Consider the following 18,352-nt stretch of genomic DNA (forward strand, 5'->3'; position numbering starts at 1 on the left):
GTTAGCTTTTCATTTATATTTACATAAATTATTGTAGGCTTTGCATCTCTTCTAGAATGAGTTTGTACTGTTTCCGCACTTTTGACTTCTTCGTGATGGATTCATTTAGAGTGCCCAAGAATCTTGCAAGCCGTGGTAAGATGTAGTGTTCTGATATCCAGGCCAGCGCGAAGTAGCCAACTCCCAATACTAAGAGGAAAACTTTGAAGTCCCAACTCATCTCTGTCAATTGCATGAACCTTGACAGCCACCCAGGAGGCTCAAAGAGCATGTATGAAGAGAAGAGCAGAGCTACAATAATGGTGACAACAAATGGTACTAGAAACCGATTAGCGGGAACACGGAACGCATATTTTTATGGAAACATACGATTGTGAGCCATCGACTGGCGGAACGGAGGCCCAACACATAGAACTATCGCTGACAGTATATATTCATAGCATGATATTGAGAACAAGGCGGTGTTCTCCGAGTTCTCGATATTTGACTTTTCTTTATCTAGGTGAGGAGGGATAAACCTAGGTATTTTATTAGCATGCTTCACAATGACGCTTTGTGGGCGACTTACCATGGTTGTTTTCGAACCGCTATGAAGGTAATAGCTTGTATCAACACACAAATGGTGATTTGGCCCAATAGTGGGGTCAGGACTTTCCTCGATACAAGATTGGCTGTTGGACGCTTTCGGGAAAGTGTTGGGAAGGGTCCGGCCCAACCCACTAGAATGTGTTAGCACTGGACCTATTACACCGGGTTACGAAACTTACTGAAAATTGCAATGGGCAGAATCAAGGCAAGATCAATAAATAGAAACTACCGAGGTATTAGTACTAGAGCGAGAACGTAGAATCGAAAGTTTGGTATACCTCAAAGTCTCCTAGGTTGGAAGCCGAAGCGTAGAGGAAGCTGACGGAAGTGAACTGAATCGCTGAGTAGAGACTCATATACTTGAAGCAGCTGAAGCTTGTGACCAAGGCTGCACGTCCCTCCCTAAATAATGTGTTAGAAATAGTTTTGAAAGAGAATTGGAGGAGCGGGTACCGTATAACTTGTGGAACACAAGTTATGTCAAAAACTCGGCTGGTGAATGGAGCAGCAACGGATGCTTCTGCCTCAGACAGGGAGATGCCGACGTCTGCAGCCTTTAAAGCTCCGCAGTCGTTGGCCCCATCGCCGCAGAACCCGCAACAATAGCCAATGCCTTGAAGCTTTTCGACTAACTCATGCTTCTCATCCGGGGACATCCGAGCGAATACCTGGCCGCAAGCAAGCATCTAAACATGATCATCAGCAACTATCTTACACATACATTGCTAGGCGGCTACAAACCCTATTAACTACATCTGACGGAGCAAAATCGATTAGCCAACGGAACACGTCGCCGGTTACGGCTAGTGAGTAATTCCTCAGGTTAGAAATTTCGTAAGGCAGAGAAGCGTCGTCTTCCGCAGGTGGTGGTAATGGCTAGCAAAATTAGCAAGCAGTGAAGAAATTCGCACAACAACTTACTGTAAGCGTATGCTCATCAAGCGTGTAAATGCTGTTGTCTATACTTTCCCACGAGAGACGAGCTTCGGGATCTTGATAATTGCCTGGAGCGGCATTAGCTATGTCAACGCTTCTAAACCTTTTGACTTACCTTCGGAGAAATGGGGCACAAAGCAATGTGCAGTCTTATCTATGAGATTGCACTCTCTAGCAACGCTAATGGCGGTCAGGATATTATCCCCAGTACACATTACCTTTCTAATCTCAGCCTCTGACAGTTCGTCCAAGACCCCAGTTGTGGTTGGCTTCAACTTGTTTTCAAAGATAATAAATCCTATGAAGTCTAAACCAGATTCCGCTTCTTGTCGTTTCATCTTCTGAACCTTCACCCAATTTAGCTTTTTGATATGCTTGGTTGCGCAAGCAATGACCCGGAACCCCCTATGGGTGTAGTGGGCGAGGAGTTCTTCGTAGTCACTTGGGACTGAAATGTCATCAGTTACAGCCTCATTTATCGAGACAACAAGCTCGAGAGGGAATAAACTCACAGCTTTCAGGTTTGCATATCTCTTTCATGCATTCCGGTGCTCCTTTAACATACACATCGCAACCCGGCGTTCCGAATTTCCGAACAATCACGCTTGCTCGTCGGAGCTGGGAAACAAAATCGTACGACTTTAAGATACCGAGTTCAATAGGCGAGTGCTAGCAAAAACGTTATGATCATCTCAACAGAAAGGAAAGAGAGATGATATAGATGTAGGAGATTGAGAGGGCTTACGGTTGTACTGTTTTTGTCCTCATCATCTAGGTCATATTCCATACCAGCAGGAGGCCGTGCGATTGATGGGGAAATACCCCCTTGCTCCTCGTCCTCAGCATCGCCGGACCTCTGCTCCCCTTCCTCAAACGACCATCCCGTAAAATCAAACATTTTAAGGTCCAGTGGATCTCCCACTAGCTCGCCATCCATAGCCCGCAATGAGTGACAAGTAGCCATGGTATAAAGGATAGCCTTGTGAAAATCGTACTGGACTGAAGGATCGCGCTCATATCCCGCACGAGGAAGGAGAGAAATAGCATCAGCAAGGATATCACTGAAGCGGGTAGATGGCTTCTGTGCCACACGCACACCAAGGACATCCAGACCATCCTCAGTCAGTGTCCCGGTTTTATCGAAGCACATAATGTCTATTTTGCCCCCTACATTGACACGCTGAGGGCTGATGCAAAATATTTGCTTCTTTCTCAAGCGCGAGAGGGCAAAATTAGTGCCAATTGTCAATGTAGCCGGCAATGCCGGTGGGACTACGATGGTGATCAGATCCAGCGCCCGAACAATTATCAAATGGAACGCCAGATTCAACCGTACAAAGTTGACGACCGAGACAACGAAGCCCAACATAGCAACTCCTCCCATCACAGATATGTACCGGAAGGAGTCTCTGTAAAATTTGAAGCCAGAGGGTTTCGGGAAGAGCATCGATCGGACTAAAGCGCCTTTAGTTGTGTTAAATCCCGTCCTCACAACCATAGCGAGGGCGACTGCTTCATCAGCTTTATCATCCTGCGGCCGTCTTGCGCGAACTATCTTAGTTCCACAAAAGAGAAAATGTCGTGCCACCTCAGGTGTAACTGAAGAGGTAGCTAAGTTGAGTCGCCGTAGCGATTGATCGGTTGCTGGTACCTTGGATACAGGCACAGACTCGCCTGCGATAGTAAGTAACCAGCCCTGTCTGTCTAGAGATGATCTTACCGGTCAACATGCTCTCATTGACGATACAATCCCCGGCGAGTAGCAAGCTGTCGCAAGGAGCGTGGGTTAGGGCAGGATCGGTGACTTCATATATATCTCCTGGTACGAGTTCACTCGATGGAATATAGCGCCCTAGTTTATCAGAAAATGAAATACATGCCTGAGGAGCGAAATACTTACAGAAGGAGTTTCGAAGAACACGCACGTCACACTCAAACCTAGAGATCTCCCGAAGCCTTCTCATCGTCTACAACTAATTAATTTTACGCACACAATTAGGCATGAAGGGACCTACTAACCGCACGAGTTTCGATGAGGGTAGTAGTGATGCTCACAACAGAGATGAGGAAGATGCAAGCAGCGTAGTAGTAATATGCGTCAATAGACCAGAGCGTGAGACTGGCAATCTGGAAAACGTAAAACGGATGGAATGCCTGCATAGGTGAGTCATTAAATTCCGTAAGAGGAGTATCAATAACGAACCTCGTCAACAAGGAGCTGGGGGATGGTCTTCTCCTTGATATCAATCAAGTTTTTTCCAAATACAAGTTCACGATTATCTTTCTCGTCCCCAGTTATTCCGACACGAATCGACCTGACATTGGTCCACGTTGGATCTTTCCAACTATTAGAGAGTACGAATTTATCTTTTAGAGGATGAAATGAAAATCGCATATATCGATAATCAAGTATTCGCAGATCTTCTAGAATCGGGTCGTAATCCTCATCGTATTGAAGAGCAAACCGCTTTTCCGCGGAGCCAAAGACAGTTGACAAGGGCTGTCCATACTCTTTTGAATCCACATCTTGGATAACAAACTCTCCCCATTGATTCTATTAAAATCAGCGAGGTTCAACGGCTATACCCAGGTTCGATTCTTTGTCAAACAAACATAAAAGGGAAACCAATGCTCAAGGCTTGAACCTCAACTTGGGTTTACTAACCTCAATTACAACCCAGCTACAGTCTCGCAAAGGGCATGGTGTGCCAACAATACGCACCTGCCACCGAGGCAACCAGCGCAACAAAAGGTAGCCAAGCCCAAGTGTTAATACACATATTATTGTGTAAATAGCAAACCCTAGTGTAGATGTCCGGAACGCAGCCACCACAATAGTCAGATCTTCATTGGCGACATAAATCTTTTGGCTTATGCGTTTTCCTGGCCCAAAATTGCTACCCTCCGTCCTCATACTATCGCTTCGAAGAAGTCGAAGCTCGCCAGCTTCTAGGTCGATAGAATCTTCGTCTCCAAAATCTATCTCGGATTCGTCATCCTGTATGGCACTCTCGTCTTCTGGTGGAAGCAATACCTGCTGCTCCTCTTCGCCCGGGTCGTATGTAAAGCTTGCGGTCGAATCCGCCCGGCCGCGACGATGAGCGAAGGAGGTGACACTGGTAGGAACACTTTCGCCCATTGGCCCTGAGAACATCTCATCCTGTGCCATTTCCACCTCATCGAGGAAGCTCGAGGTCGACACATTCGAGTCCCTCCGGTACATTGGAGTGAAACTGCCCCTCCTAGCCCTCGAGGAGCCATGGCCGCGAGAGCTGCTCCGCCGCGCACGATTAATGGGAATCCCATTGGTGCCGTCCATGTCTCTGGTTGTATGACACGCTTGTCGCGTGTCGAGATGCCTATGTAAACCTCATATCGCTGGCTCTATGGGGTGTAGTTGTTTGCGAGCCTGGCCATTGAAGACCGAAGTACTACTGGCTACCAACCTTGCAAAACCAGCCAGTCCTTTTAACCGTTATCACCACGTGACAGCCGGCTAAACAACGGGTGAACGCATCAATCTGCCCGTGGCGCAATCAATTTGTAGGCTAACAAAAATGGATTTCCTCTCCTCAACAACTGAAAGTATTGACAACGCTCCAGTTGCGGCCATCCCTTCACTTCTCCACAACCACCACCACCATCCCATTGACCTTCTTCGTCCACCATATACCCTCGCCCTGTGAAGAAACCATCTCGCGCGCGAGCCCGGTATTGGTCTTGGTCAACGATACGTCAAGATGTCTGAGATACCAAAGAAACAGAATATCCAAACCGCCCCGTAAGTCAAAAACCCCACGCGCCGCCACGACGACCTTGTGAGCTCATAATAGTTACAGGACTCCTCAAAACACCCCTGCCAATAATGCTCCGATCTCTTCCCACGCTCAGCAGCCCGGTGTTGGCACGATTAAAGAAGGTATGGATATCACTTTTACCCCTCACTAGGATTTGGGTTCGTGCACTAACGTCGCAACAGAGGACTTCGACCGTGCCGCGGCCGCTTCCATCTTTGCGCAAAACCCAAAGCTTGTCCAGATGATACAGGGCAAGCTTGGTTCCCTCGTCGGACGGTCGTCGGGCTACGTTGAATCTCTCCCCGCCCCTGTCCGCCGTCGCGTCGCTGGCCTGAAGGGTGTACAGAAGGAGCACTCAAAGCTGGAGGCTGAGTTCCAGGAGGAGGTTCTAGAACTGGAGAAGAAATACTTTGCCAAGTTCTCCCCGCTATACGAGAAGCGCTCTCAGGTTGTGAATGGCAAGGCTGAGCCCACCGAGGAGGAGGTCAAGGCTGGCGAGGAAGATGAGGAGAATGATGCTACAGATTCAACTGCAAAGTCTGATGAAGGTGGTGATAGCGTCAAGGGTATCCCAGAGTTCTGGCTGTCTGCTATGAAGAACCAAGTTTCTCTCGCCGAGATGATCACCGACAGAGATGAGGCTGCCCTCAAGGATCTGGTTGACGTCCGGATGGAGTATCTTGATAAGCCAGGCTTCCGTTTAATCTTCGAGTTTGCTGAGAACGAGTTCTTCACCAACAAGACGATCACGAAGACCTACTTCTACCAGAACGAGAGCGGCTACGGAGGGGATTTCATTTACGACCATGCTGAGGGTGACAAGATCGACTGGAAGACCGGCAAGGATTTGACGGTCCGTGTTGAGAGCAAGAAACAGCGCAACAAGAGTAAGCTATTCAACCCAAATATTGCTGCTGATGCTGACGGATATTGTAGACACCAAGCAGACTCGTGTTGTCAAGAAGACCGTTCCAACCGAATCATTCTTCAACTTCTTCTCCCCACCCATGGCACCTACGGATGAAGATGATGACGATGCCGCAAGCGATATTGAGGAGCGTCTTGAACTCGATTACCAGCTGGGTGAGGATATTAAGGAGAAACTGATCCCCCGTGCTATTGATTGGTTCACTGGCGAAGCCCTTCAATTTGAGGAGTTGGATGATGATGACTTGGAGGAGGGTGATTTTGAGGATGAAGACGATGAGGAAGATGAGAGCGAGGATCATGATGATGAGGATGAGTCTGATGATGACGTAAGGATGTCTTTGCTGGTATTATGAGAATCTAACTGATAATATTATAGGATGATGCGGCGAAGCCAAAGCAAGAGGCTGCTGAGTGCAAGCAGAGCTAGATGACCTGGGTCTTCTACAATCTGTCGCTTCTCGTCTCCCGACCGGTCGCCTCCCTCCCCTCGCGCTACCTGCTGGCATATTTGCGATCCTGGTCGTGGATTTGGGAGGATCATGCGGGCGTTTGCATAGGGGTTTCTCTACACACATCATGACATGCGTCGTTTACTGCTTCTAGACTAATTTTGCTTCTTGAAGCCATGCCCTCCTTTCGCGTTTGTACTGGATCCCTTCATACCTGCAAATATCGTAATGGCGTTTAACATAGGTAGAAGTTAAACAAAAAGTCCCCCCAATACCACAGTGTACCAGATCTCTCCTGCATTGTGAATATATGTGACCGGGCCCCTGATAAGACTGCAATACCTTACCCATTCTGGGCCATGCCGATGGCAATTAATATGCGTTCAATTATCCTGTGGATCAATTCTACCCGAGTCTCAGGTAAGGCTGACAGAGTGGGTGGCTAGGTTCAGCCTCGTGACGCCATTTGTAATTTTTCTTCCCCCACATTGATTGCACATTGAGTCACCAACACTTCATTCCACAACAATACAGCAAATATGGCTACACAAGCACGAGATATTGCCAACAGGTCGTTAATGACAAATTCTAATGTTCTGAGCGTGTCTACTTCCCCAACGGCCGCTTTCCACAGTCCCCTGTCGAGTCTGGGTGCCTCGCAGCTCGGTCGGGTTGTAACGCAGCCAAAACAACTGAAACCATTTGATACGCAAGATATCAAGATCCTGCTCTTAGAAAATGTCAATCAAAGCGGCAAAGACATCCTCAAGGGGCAAGGCTACCAGGTCGAAGCTCTAAAGTCATCACTGCCAGAAGATGAATTAATTGAAAAGATCCGGTACGGCAAAACCCCACCATGACCCCGCCATCTGAATTCGTAAGATTTTCTAACATCCGAGTTGCAGCGATGTCCACGTTATCGGGATCAGATCCAAGACCAGGCTCACTGAGAGAGTCCTCCGTGAGGCCAAACATTTAATTGTGGTGGGATGTTTCTGTATTGGTACGAACCAGGTCGATCTCGAGTATGCTGCGAAGGAGGGTATCGCCGTCTTCAACAGCCCTTTCGCAAACTCCAGGAGTGTCGCAGAACTAGTCATCGGCGAAATAATTGTGCTTGCTCGTCAGCTTGGAGACCGCTCCAATGAGTTGCACAGCGGGACTTGGAACAAAGTCAGCGCGAAATGTTGGGAGATTCGTGGCAAAACTCTTGGTATATCTCGGCCTTGTCTATAAATCATATCATGGCTAATGCTTATCTCCAGGTATAATTGGATATGGCCATATTGGATCGCAGTTGTCTGTTCTTGCCGAGGCAATGGGTATGACCGTCATATATTACGATGTTGTGAATCACATGGCACTAGGAAGTGCAAAGCAGGTTCCTACTCTGGAAGCGCTACTCAACGGCTCCGATTTCGTCACACTGCATGTTCCAGAGCTGCCTGAGACGAAGAACATGATTGGGGCCCCCCAATTTGAGCAGATGAAGACCGGAAGCTACCTGATCAACGCCAGCCGTGGCACTGTCGTAGATATTCCTGCCCTCATCAATGCCTCCCGCAATGGCAAGATTGCCGGTGCAGCACTAGATGTTTATCCCAACGAGCCAGGTGGAAACGGAGACTATTTCACCAGCAACCTGAATGCCTGGGCGGAAGATCTCCGCAGCCTCAAAAATATAATTCTTTCGCCGCACATTGGAGGTAGCACAGAAGAGGCGCAGCGTTCAATTGGTGTAGAAGGTGGGAATTCCTGCCATGGCCGTCCCTATCCTGTTGCTAATTCATGTTTTAGTCGGCAACGCCTTGGTCAGATATGTCAACTCTGGTGTGACACTTGGAGCTGTAAATCTTCCAGAAGTCAGCCTTCGCTCTTTAACCCTGGATGAACCAAACCATGCAAGAGTAAGTCGGACATCATCTTGTGCATCGGCTATAACTAATATCCACAGGTCATCTATATCCATCACAATGTTCCCGGTGTCTTGAAACAAGGTAAACAATTGCTACATCGTTTCGTCTTTAAATGCGATACTAACTTATATATAGTTAACAAGGTCCTTAGCGACCACAATGTTGACAAGCAAACAACTGATAGCAAGGGAGATGTACGAATTCCCATTACAAATTCCTTGTATTGCAAGTTACTAATGTTTAAACAGGTTGCGTACCTTATGGCTGACATCAGTGATGTTCAACCGGGCGAGATAAAGGACATCGCCGATCGATTGGAAGTATTGCCCTGTAAGTTTGCATAACAGTGGAATAATTTTACCAGTATAAATCAACTGACAATTATAGCTCGTATTTTGACACGTTTCCTCTATTGATTGTAGACGTATTATGTTGGAACTGGGCTGGCTGGTATAGGAGGAGGAGGCTTGCATTCAACTAGAGCAAATGGCGTCATGGGATTGTGTGAATTCCCTTCAACACTAAAAGGATCATCTTAGGTTAAATAAAAGCGTAAACATAAACAAGAATTCCCGATTGAGTTTTTGTGTTCGCATAAACCGGGAAAAACGTGATCGTCGCTTTCGTGATGAGGCGATCTATGCATAAGACTAGCGGAAGTATAATTGCTGGGCCGTGCTTTGCAGCTTTGCGCTGTTTCAAACCATATGTTTTGCTTTGCGCAGAGAATATTGTGTTTTTTATTGTAGCTCACAGAGTCAAAACCTTCCATATTAAAGCTGTATGCAAGTCAAACATGCGAGATTTGACCAACCAACAGCCCCCTGAATGAGATATATTAAACCCGCTTCTCCATTGATAAAAGAGCGGGCGGAATCCAAGGAGATTTGGTGGAGCCTGTCATCCCTAGCTTCCCCTGCGGCCATCTCCAGATTCACCGCTATCACAGGCCTCCCTGTCACCTGGCCGGGCCACGTGAAATCCTGAAACAATTTCTGCTGGGTGTGACGAGATATCGGAAATGTGGCTGGTTCTGTTGAGCAAGAGACAAGCTAAAAATACCAGTGGACCTTCTTTGGGCCTTCTTTGTAGCATCAGCCTCCGTAGAGTATTAGATCGGGAACACCTGGGTGATATCATGCACCAGAAGAAGCTTTCATATCTGGACAGCAGACAATGGCCTCCGAGGTTTAGCCAGCCCACCCAGCTGTCGGAATAGGGGTAACTCCGTACTCCGCACATCCCTTGCCGATTTATTTGCAGCTCACCGCTGCTTTAAGGCCATTAACACGCGCTAGAATCCAGAGCTGTTGAACCCCCTGCGTCCGTGCATTAGGGACTTCGTCGGTGCCGTAGGAACAATAATTCCATCCTCAACTCCTGACAGAATCCGAATCCAATGAACTTCATTGTTGATACCCTGTGACTGACAACCACGAGCCTCCCCTACCCGGCCGACTGCCCTCTTTAAATCATCCCTCCTTTTGCTTTCGCTCTTGTGTTCTTCGCGTCGCCGGCTTGTTCATGCAGGCTGAACCCGCGGCAACCCCCGTTCAGCCAGTTCCGCCCGTTGTTGAAGGTCTTTGAGAGACGAGGACTCGAGAGCATCCATCGGGATTGCCTCGATGGCGCATAATTATGATGTCGGCACGAAAGCCTGGCAGCCAGATGTCACGGAGGGATGGGTGGCCTCTGAGGTCGTCTCCAAGACGGCCGATGGTGACAAGATCATTCTGGTGTTCGATCTCGCAAACGGAGAGGTTGGTTGTCCGCTGGTGTCTGTATTGATGGATGAGTGCTAATGCTGTGATGTTCTCCAGACCAAGACCATAGAGACGACTGAGGAGGACCTGGCGTCGGATAATAACTCGAAGCTACCGCCCCTAATGAACCCAACGATGCTAGAAGCCAGCGACGATTTGACGAATCTTTCACATCTTAATGAGCCAGCTGGTGGGTCTCATCCTATATAAGCAGTGATGGTTGATGATATGCTGACAGTCGGATGTAGTTTTGCAAGCTATCAAGCTGCGGTATTCACAAAAGGAAATATACACTTACAGCGGTATCGTTCTCATCGCAACGAATCCCTTCGCCAGGGTAGACTCTTTATATGTCCCTGGTATGGTGCAGGTGTATGCGGGAAAACAGCGCGCGACACAAGCTCCGCATCTGTTCGCAATTGCAGAGGAAGCCTTTGCGTAAGTGACCCAGGCTTAGATCAGACCACACTGCATCCATCTAACCAAGTATAGGGATATGCTGCGGAGTGGTAAGAACCAAACGATTGTCGTGTCTGGAGAATCCGGTGCAGGAAAGACCGTTAGCGCCAAGTACATAATGCGGTATTTTGCTACCAGAGAATCGCCCGACCAGCCGGGCACACGCACAAAGCGAGGAGCGGAGGCTATGAGTGAAACCGAAGAGCGAATCCTAGCGACTAATCCGATTATGGAATCATTTGGTAACGCGAAGACGACAAGGAATGACAACTCCTCGCGTTTTGGAAAATACATTGAGATTATGTTTGATGATAAGACGAGCATCATTGGAGCCAAAATACGGACATATCTTCTTGAGCGGTCGAGATTGGTCTTTCAACCTTTGAAGGAACGGAATTACCACATTTTCTACCAGTTAGTAGCAGGTGTTTCTGACAGTGAACGCCAAGCACTTGAGCTGCTCCCCGTCGAGCAGTTTGACTACCTCAACCAAGGCAGCTCGCCTTCTATTGATGGGGTGGATGACAAGGCCGAATTTGAAGCCCTGAAGAAGGCGTTGACAACGATCGGAGTTAACCAGGGCCAGCAAGGGGAGATATTCAAACTGCTTGCTGCATTGTTGCATCTCGGAAATATCAAAATCACGGCTTCGAGGACCGACTCTGTCTTGGCTTCGACCGAACCTGCTTTGGAGAAAGCCACTGCAATACTAGGAGTTGACCCGGTTGAATTCGCAAAATGGACCGTAAAGAAGCAGTTGATCACAAGAGGAGAGAAAATCACGTCAAACTTAACGCAACAACAAGCAACTGTAGTCCGAGATTCAGTCGCCAAGTTCATATACTCTAGTCTTTTCGATTGGTTAGTCGAAAATATCAACCGGGCCTTGGCCACAGAGGAGGTCATCAGCCGTGTAAAATCGTTCATTGGCGTTCTCGATATTTACGGATTTGAGCATTTTGCGAAGAATTCTTTCGAACAGTTCTGTATTAACTATGCCAACGAAAAGCTGCAACAAGAGTTTAATCAGCACGTCTTCAAGCTTGAGCAGGAAGAATATCTGAGAGAGCAGATCGACTGGACCTTCATCGACTTTTCGGACAACCAACCTTGCATAGACTTGATCGAAGGCAAGCTCGGCATTCTTTCCCTACTTGATGAAGAGTCCAGGTTACCTATGGGCTCCGATGAGCAGTTTGTAACGAAGCTGCATCACAACTACGCCGCGGATAAGAATAAGTTCTACAAGAAGCCTAGGTTCGGAAAGTCTGCTTTTACCGTGTGCCATTATGCCATCGACGTTACCTATGAGTCTGACGGCTTCATTGACAAGAACCGCGACACGGTACCTGACGAGCACATGGCAGTACTGAGAGCTTCATCGAACAAATTCTTGGGACAGGTGCTTGATGCTGCATCAGCTGTTCGCGAGAAGGACACGGCGCAAGCTGCTTCCGCCGCCGTGAAGCCCGCGGCAGGGCGGAGAATCGGGGTTGCTGTAAACCGCAAACCAACCCTGGGTGGTATCTTCAAGTCATCCCTGATTGAACTGATGCATACCATCAACAACACCGACGTTCATTATATCCGATGCATTAAACCCAACGAAGGTAAAGAAGCATGGGTCTTTGAGGGACCTATGGTTCTGAGCCAGCTTCGTGCTTGTGGTGTGCTCGAGACCGTCAGAATCAGTTGCGCGGGGTATCCAACAAGATGGACATACGAGGAATTCGCCCTGAGATATTATATGCTGGTGCCTTCCGCATCATGGACGTCGGAAATCCGAGAGATGGCGAACAAGATTCTCGTGAAGGCTCTTGGGACAGGCAATGGCCAGGGTCTTGACAAGTATCAACTTGGCTTGACAAAAATCTTCTTCCGTGCGGGAATGTTGGCATTCCTAGAAAATCTCCGAACAACTCGACTCAATGACTGCGCTATCATGATCCAGAAGAATCTGAAAGCGAAATACTATAGACGCAAGTACCTCGAAGCACGGACTTCCATCCAGCTGTTCCAGTCTCTCACCAGGGCTCATCTTGCTCGAAAGCATGCCCAAGAGACTCGGAAAATCAAGGCTGCTACCACAATCCAGAGAGTATGGCGTGGCCAGAAGCAGAGGAAGAGCTTTAACGCTATTCGGAACAATGTCATTCTTGCACAAGCTACTTTCAAGGGATTTTTGCGCAGACGCCAGATCATGAACACTCGTCTTGGTAACGCCGCGGTCCTTATTCAACGCGTCTGGCGCTCAAGGCGTGCGATGAAGAGCTTTAGACTATATAGACGGAAGGTCGTCATCATCCAAAGTTTGTGGAGAGGCAAGACGGCTCGCCGTGGCTACAAGAAGGTCCGCGAGGAGGCACGTGATCTGAAGCAGATTTCGTACAAGTTGGAGAACAAAGTTGTCGAGCTCACACAATCGCTCGGCGCGTCAAAGAGGGAGAACAAGGGCTTATTAAGTCAAGTCGAGAATTACGAAAACCAGATCAAGTCTTGGAAAAACCGACACAATGCTTTAGAGATTCGGACCAAGGAGTTGCAAACCGAAGCCAACCAGGCTGGTATTACAGCCGCACGCCTGTCTGCCATGGACGAAGAAATGAAGAAGCTGCAAGGCAGCTATGAGGAAGTTAATGTCACCAACAAACGTCTGACAGAACAGGAGCGGGACTTGAAGGAGGCCCTGAGGGTCTCCAACTTGGAACTTGAGAATACGAAGAAGGCAAACGCTGCTCATGAGGCTGAAAAGATCGTCCTCAAACAACAGATCTCTGATCTACAAGAACAGCTTGAAATTGCTAAGCGTGCAGTGCCAATCATGCCACAGAATGGCGAGCTCACCAATGGTGCTACCGCACCACCGCCATTAAATAGCCTTATCAACTTGGTCTCATCAAAGAAGCCCAAGCGACGTAGCGCTGGTGCCGAAACCCGAGAGGTTGACCGTTTCAGCGGAGCATACAACCCTCGGCCTGTGTCAATGGCTGTTACAGGAAGCAGCCTGCATCGCCAGGCCCTCCCTGGCTCCACGTTTATACCAGGTGTTGACAATGTCGAATTCGAACTGGAGAATCTCCTGGCAGACGAAGATGGCTTGAATGATGAGGTTACTATGGGCTTGATTAGAAATCTGAAAATCCCAACACCCACCACGACACCACCTCCGACGGACAAAGAAGTGCTATTCCCGTCTTACCTGATCAACCTGGTCACGTCTGAAATGTGGAATAACGGTTTCGTGAAGGAATCAGAAAGATTCCTTGCGAATGTGATGCAATCGATCCAACAAGAGGTTATGCAACACGATGGCGATGAGGCAATCAATCCAGGAGCCTTCTGGCTTTCTAATGTGCATGAGATGCTTTCGTTCGTCTTCCTCGCTGAGGACTGGTATGAAGCTCAAAAGACCGACAATTATGAGTACGATCGCCTGCTGGAGATTGTGAAACATGATCTTGAGAGTTTGGAGTTCAACATATACCACACCTGGATGAAGGTCCTCAAGAAGAAGCTTCAGAAGATGATCATCCCTGCCATCATTGAATCTCAATCCCTCCCTGGCTTCGTTACCAATGAGAGCAACCGATTCCTCGGCAAGCTGCTCCAAAGCAATTCAGCACCGGCGTATAGCATGGACAATCTCTTGAGCTTGCTTAACAATGTCTTTAAGGCCATGAAAGCATATTACCTCGAAGACTCGATCATCACACAAACTGTGACAGAGTTGCTTAGATTGGTTGGCGTTACTGCATTCAATGACCTTCTGATGCGCAGAAATTTCCTCTCCTGGAAGCGGGGTCTTCAGATCAATTACAACATCACTCGTATCGAGGAGTGGTGCAAGAGCCATGATATGCCAGAAGGAACTCTGCAACTAGAGCACCTCATGGTAAGTTCATTTTCCCCTGCCCTCGAGATTCATAGCTAACCCGTCTTTAGCAAGCAACCAAGCTTCTTCAGTTGAAGAAGGCTACGCTGAATGATATCGAAATCATTCAAGATATCTGCTGGATGTAAGTAACTCGGACTTTAATATGTGTGGGAGATATTAACATAATTGCAGGCTGTCACCCAACCAGATTCAGAAACTCTTGAACCAGTATCTCGTTGCTGATTATGAGCAACCTATTAACGGCGAAATCATGAAGGCTGTGGCCTCTAGGGTCACCGAGAAGAGCGATGTCCTTCTTCTCACGGCCGTCGATATGGATGACAGTGGACCGTATGAAATCGCCGAACCCCGTGTTATCACTGCACTTGAAACTTACACACCATCATGTAAATATACCCTCTTCTCCGTATTTAACGCTCGCTAACATGAATATAGGGCTTCAAACTCCTCGTTTGAAACGTCTTGCGGAGATCGTTTCTGCCCAAGCCATAGCGCAGCAAGAGAAAATCGATTATCCTCTGGACGAAGCCAACGAGAACGAGATTGCCGAACTCACTGACGGCGAGATGAATGGCGAATGATCGTCCATTTGACCTTTGGATGTCTCAAGCACCGGCTAATGGGCATGCGGGCACTAATGACAATTTTACTTCTTCTGTACCATTTTCTCCCCGATCTCTTTCGAGGATCTTCCGGCCATTGGCCTGAAAGACCTTTTGTATATGGAAGGGAGCATCTTAACTCATGTTAGCGTAGATTTGTGGAATTACTGCACCTGGGGGGAATCTCAGTGTATTGTTGTAGAGAATCATTTCACCATTGGCGTTCATTTGATTTTCCAGGAAATGAATGGTACAGTGAAGGAGAAATAAAAGTCTCCATTTGGTACTAGGCAAAAGGATATATAAGGAACATCAAGAAGGGGATACTTAATACTATTACACTGTATTAACAAGAACTGTTCCTCGTGGCTAGATTTTTCTGACACTTCTGGGGATTAATTGTCTGACAACTCCGTACTATAATTTGAGGGCGAAAGCTAAGACTTGGCCGCTGTCTGGTCCAACTCGACCCCTTCAATTCTTTGGGATGTGTTTTCACCAAACGGCAAAAGTCTACTACACTCAGTGATTCACTTTAAATTCTATTTAGAGCGTAGACTATACAGTAGTGGCCAGTCCAATAAAAATAACCACCTGGTTGGGAAAAGCGCCCTCCCCTGCAATCCGTTATCGCTCTTATCGATAAGACTGCGAAAAGAAAAATAGTCCACAACGCGACGAGCAACTAACATTCACTATAGCGCACCACAACCATGAGGACCCAACCCAACATAATCATCACCGGCACGCCTGGCGTAGGCAAAACGACGCATTGCGAGACCCTGGCGCAAAGCACCGGCCTCAAACACCTTTCCGTCAACGAAGTTGTGAAGGAGCGCGGTTGTCATGATGGATATGATGAGGAGCTCAAGAGTTGGATTGTGGATGAAGACAAGGTACTTGGGAAATGCTTTTCACTTCCTATGTTTTACTTGGATGATATGGGACTAACGGGGGTTTCGAAATAGCTGTTGGATGCGATAGAGGATGAGGCCAAGCAGGGTGGATATATAATAGATTGGCATGCGTGCGATTTATTCCCGAAAAGCTGGATTGATCTTGTGGTTGTTTTGAGGGTTGACTCGGAGCAGTTATATGATAGGCTGAAATCCAGGTATGCCTCTCCGCTCCCTTGATTCCATATTACAACCCGAGCACTGCCCTGACTTGCCTTTTTAGAGATTACCCCGAAGCCAAACTCCAGGAGAATCTAGATTCGGAAATCATGCAGGTGCTACTTCAAGAAGCTAGGGACTCGTACGATGAAGAGATTGTGGTGGAACTTAGCAGCAATACGACAGATGATATGGAGAGTAATGTTGAGAGGATTGAGGGTTGGGTCAAGCAGTGGAGGGAGGATAATGCGCAATGATGAGGGTATGATGGGTTTATTTAGCTATGGCTTGGGAAGGAGTTTCAGGATGACGGCTCTTGCAGCCATGTTTTCAACTTTTCCATCGCGATGAATCGATGGGAGATCTTGTTCTTTTCCACTTTGTCCATCTCGGCATACGTCTTACCTTCATATTCGAAAATCGGATCCCAGCCTATACGAAAATGAGTTGGCGGGGAAGGAAGGGGGCTGGAATTCAAAATCCTACCAAAATTCGGCGGTCCTCGTGCCGGTACTATCTTGCCCTTCGGAAAAAGTGTCAGTCTCGGACGGGTCGGGAAGCTATAGGAAGAGGCGCAACGACTCACATCGGTGCGGCCTTGGAAGATAATTGGTTCGTGACCGGGGCCGGCGCTATATGCAAATGTACACACAGCCTGCGCGGACTTGTCTGAGAAGCCGGCGAGGAGGTTATTAAGGCCTTCGAGGCCTAACGCTTCCAGAAACCATTTACTATAGCAAGAAATCAGAAATGCTCTTTTACTTAATTTGGATCCAGTGCGGCGTACATGTACGGTCCGGGAAGCTCCTTCAATGCATTAAAGCACAGGCATGTATCTTCTACCAGCACCGGCCCTTGAACCTAAAATGTCTTTAGCAGGAATTTCTTTGCATTTATGAGATATTGAGTTAGGAAGAAAGACTCACAGCTTCTGCTGCTCGTCGACACTTGTCTGCAGAAATTTCGTCGATTGACCCTTGTATCTCTACCAGATCCAATGCTTGGCTTCTCAGGTCGACTACATCGCCCAGCATGACCTTGACTTCAGCGAGCTTGTTCTTGTTCCCCGTTATGAAGTTGAGCTCTTTGGGCGCCATGATGATAATCGCGTCGGTGTGGGTAGTAACTCAGGTAGTGTATCCTACGGAGTACCGTTCCCCTCCAAGCACAGTTCTCGCTTAGACTTCAAGAAGCGTGATATAATGTTCGTATGTAACTAAATAAGCAATTATTGTATTCAAATGTCTTCGTGGCTCAGTGTGAGTACACTGTTCTTCCACCGGATAATTTAAAAACTAATAATGTCAAAAGTGGTTAGAGCGTTGGTCTCATAGTAAATATGAAAAGATTGTTAACAGTCTTGGCCATCCAAAGGGTATGGCAACCATCCATGTCCAAATCGTAAAAACCCACCAACTAATAATCTCTCTAGTCGTGAGTTCGAACCGTAAGTTTGTGATACCTTAATTGCTCGGGAAACCCTCTAATGATATTTAGTCACCGAGGACACGTGCAATTATACTTTTTTGTTCTTTTTTAATACTCTACCAGCTGACGAGGAATATTATGGCCGAGGACAATAATAATAATTGCAAGCTCTAATTGCAAGAGGAAAGCCCGATTTGATTCAATAATCTAAAAGCTATCACGCATATGAGACAAATCTTGTTTCCTTTCTTTTAAATAAGAGTGGTTTGAATTTCCGGCGTCCCCGCGTGGGGAAGATACTAGCTGCGCCAAGACAGCTAAGGCTGTTCATGCGAGTACGTCGTAGCCATGTATTATCTGTATAATCTGCGACGAAGCGAATCTAAATTGGAAGAACGAGGAGAAAAATGTTGTTACTCGGGTATAAATAAGGAAGTCAATAGTAACACCCAGTTTCTCTGTATGCTGGGCCCC

The 18,352-nt window shown here is 47.5% G+C and overlaps 6 protein-coding genes across 6 annotated transcripts; 4 read left to right on the forward strand and 2 right to left on the reverse strand.

Annotated features, from left to right (window-relative positions):
• Positions 1–28: 28 nt before the first annotated feature.
• Positions 29–4,843, reverse strand: BP5553_07036 (Cation-transporting ATPase; the record flags this gene model as incomplete). Its single annotated transcript, XM_032015659.1, has 16 exons — positions 29–318; positions 370–518; positions 569–719; positions 768–813; positions 867–990; positions 1,042–1,274; positions 1,330–1,464; positions 1,510–1,592; positions 1,640–1,972; positions 2,037–2,193; positions 2,270–3,198; positions 3,245–3,376; positions 3,425–3,491; positions 3,544–3,678; positions 3,728–4,078; positions 4,247–4,843. The coding sequence occupies 16 exons, from the start codon at positions 4,841–4,843 to the stop codon at positions 29–31; spliced, it is 3,912 nt and encodes a 1,303-aa protein (XP_031867928.1).
• Positions 4,844–5,264: 421 nt separating this feature from the next.
• Positions 5,265–6,678, forward strand: BP5553_07037 (putative nucleosome assembly protein; the record flags this gene model as incomplete). The annotated part of the gene is made up of 5 exons (XM_032015660.1): positions 5,265–5,305; positions 5,364–5,443; positions 5,504–6,208; positions 6,258–6,577; positions 6,628–6,678. The coding sequence occupies 5 exons, from the start codon at positions 5,265–5,267 to the stop codon at positions 6,676–6,678; spliced, it is 1,197 nt and encodes a 398-aa protein (XP_031867929.1).
• A 561-nt stretch (positions 6,679–7,239) lies between these two features.
• Positions 7,240–9,032, forward strand: BP5553_07038 (putative SER33-3-phosphoglycerate dehydrogenase; the record flags this gene model as incomplete). Its single annotated transcript, XM_032015661.1, has 8 exons — positions 7,240–7,538; positions 7,606–7,913; positions 7,966–8,445; positions 8,498–8,607; positions 8,655–8,697; positions 8,752–8,810; positions 8,865–8,946; positions 9,004–9,032. 8 exons carry the CDS (start codon positions 7,240–7,242, stop codon positions 9,030–9,032), a joined length of 1,410 nt encoding a protein of 469 aa, XP_031867930.1.
• Positions 9,033–10,241: 1,209 nt separating this feature from the next.
• Positions 10,242–15,314, forward strand: BP5553_07039 (Uncharacterized protein; the record flags this gene model as incomplete). Its single annotated transcript, XM_032015662.1, has 7 exons — positions 10,242–10,376; positions 10,437–10,569; positions 10,628–10,817; positions 10,872–14,730; positions 14,781–14,854; positions 14,905–15,119; positions 15,169–15,314. The coding sequence occupies 7 exons, from the start codon at positions 10,242–10,244 to the stop codon at positions 15,312–15,314; spliced, it is 4,752 nt and encodes a 1,583-aa protein (XP_031867931.1).
• Positions 15,315–16,048: 734 nt separating this feature from the next.
• On the forward strand, positions 16,049–16,707 carry BP5553_07040 (Adenylate kinase isoenzyme 6-like protein; the record flags this gene model as incomplete). The annotated part of the gene is made up of 3 exons (XM_032015663.1): positions 16,049–16,231; positions 16,304–16,449; positions 16,515–16,707. The coding sequence occupies 3 exons, from the start codon at positions 16,049–16,051 to the stop codon at positions 16,705–16,707; spliced, it is 522 nt and encodes a 173-aa protein (XP_031867932.1).
• Positions 16,708–16,751: 44 nt separating this feature from the next.
• BP5553_07041 (Inosine triphosphate pyrophosphatase) lies at positions 16,752–17,547 on the reverse strand (the record flags this gene model as incomplete). Its single annotated transcript, XM_032015664.1, has 5 exons — positions 16,752–16,882; positions 16,937–16,973; positions 17,037–17,181; positions 17,238–17,311; positions 17,377–17,547. 5 exons carry the CDS (start codon positions 17,545–17,547, stop codon positions 16,752–16,754), a joined length of 558 nt encoding a protein of 185 aa, XP_031867933.1.
• Between the last annotated feature and the right edge of the window lie 805 nt (positions 17,548–18,352).

Source organism: Venustampulla echinocandica (assembly GCF_003357145.1).
Source record: "Venustampulla echinocandica strain BP 5553 chromosome Unknown scaffold_5, whole genome shotgun sequence".
Classification (NCBI taxonomy): domain Eukaryota; kingdom Fungi; phylum Ascomycota; class Leotiomycetes; order Helotiales; family Pleuroascaceae; genus Venustampulla; species Venustampulla echinocandica.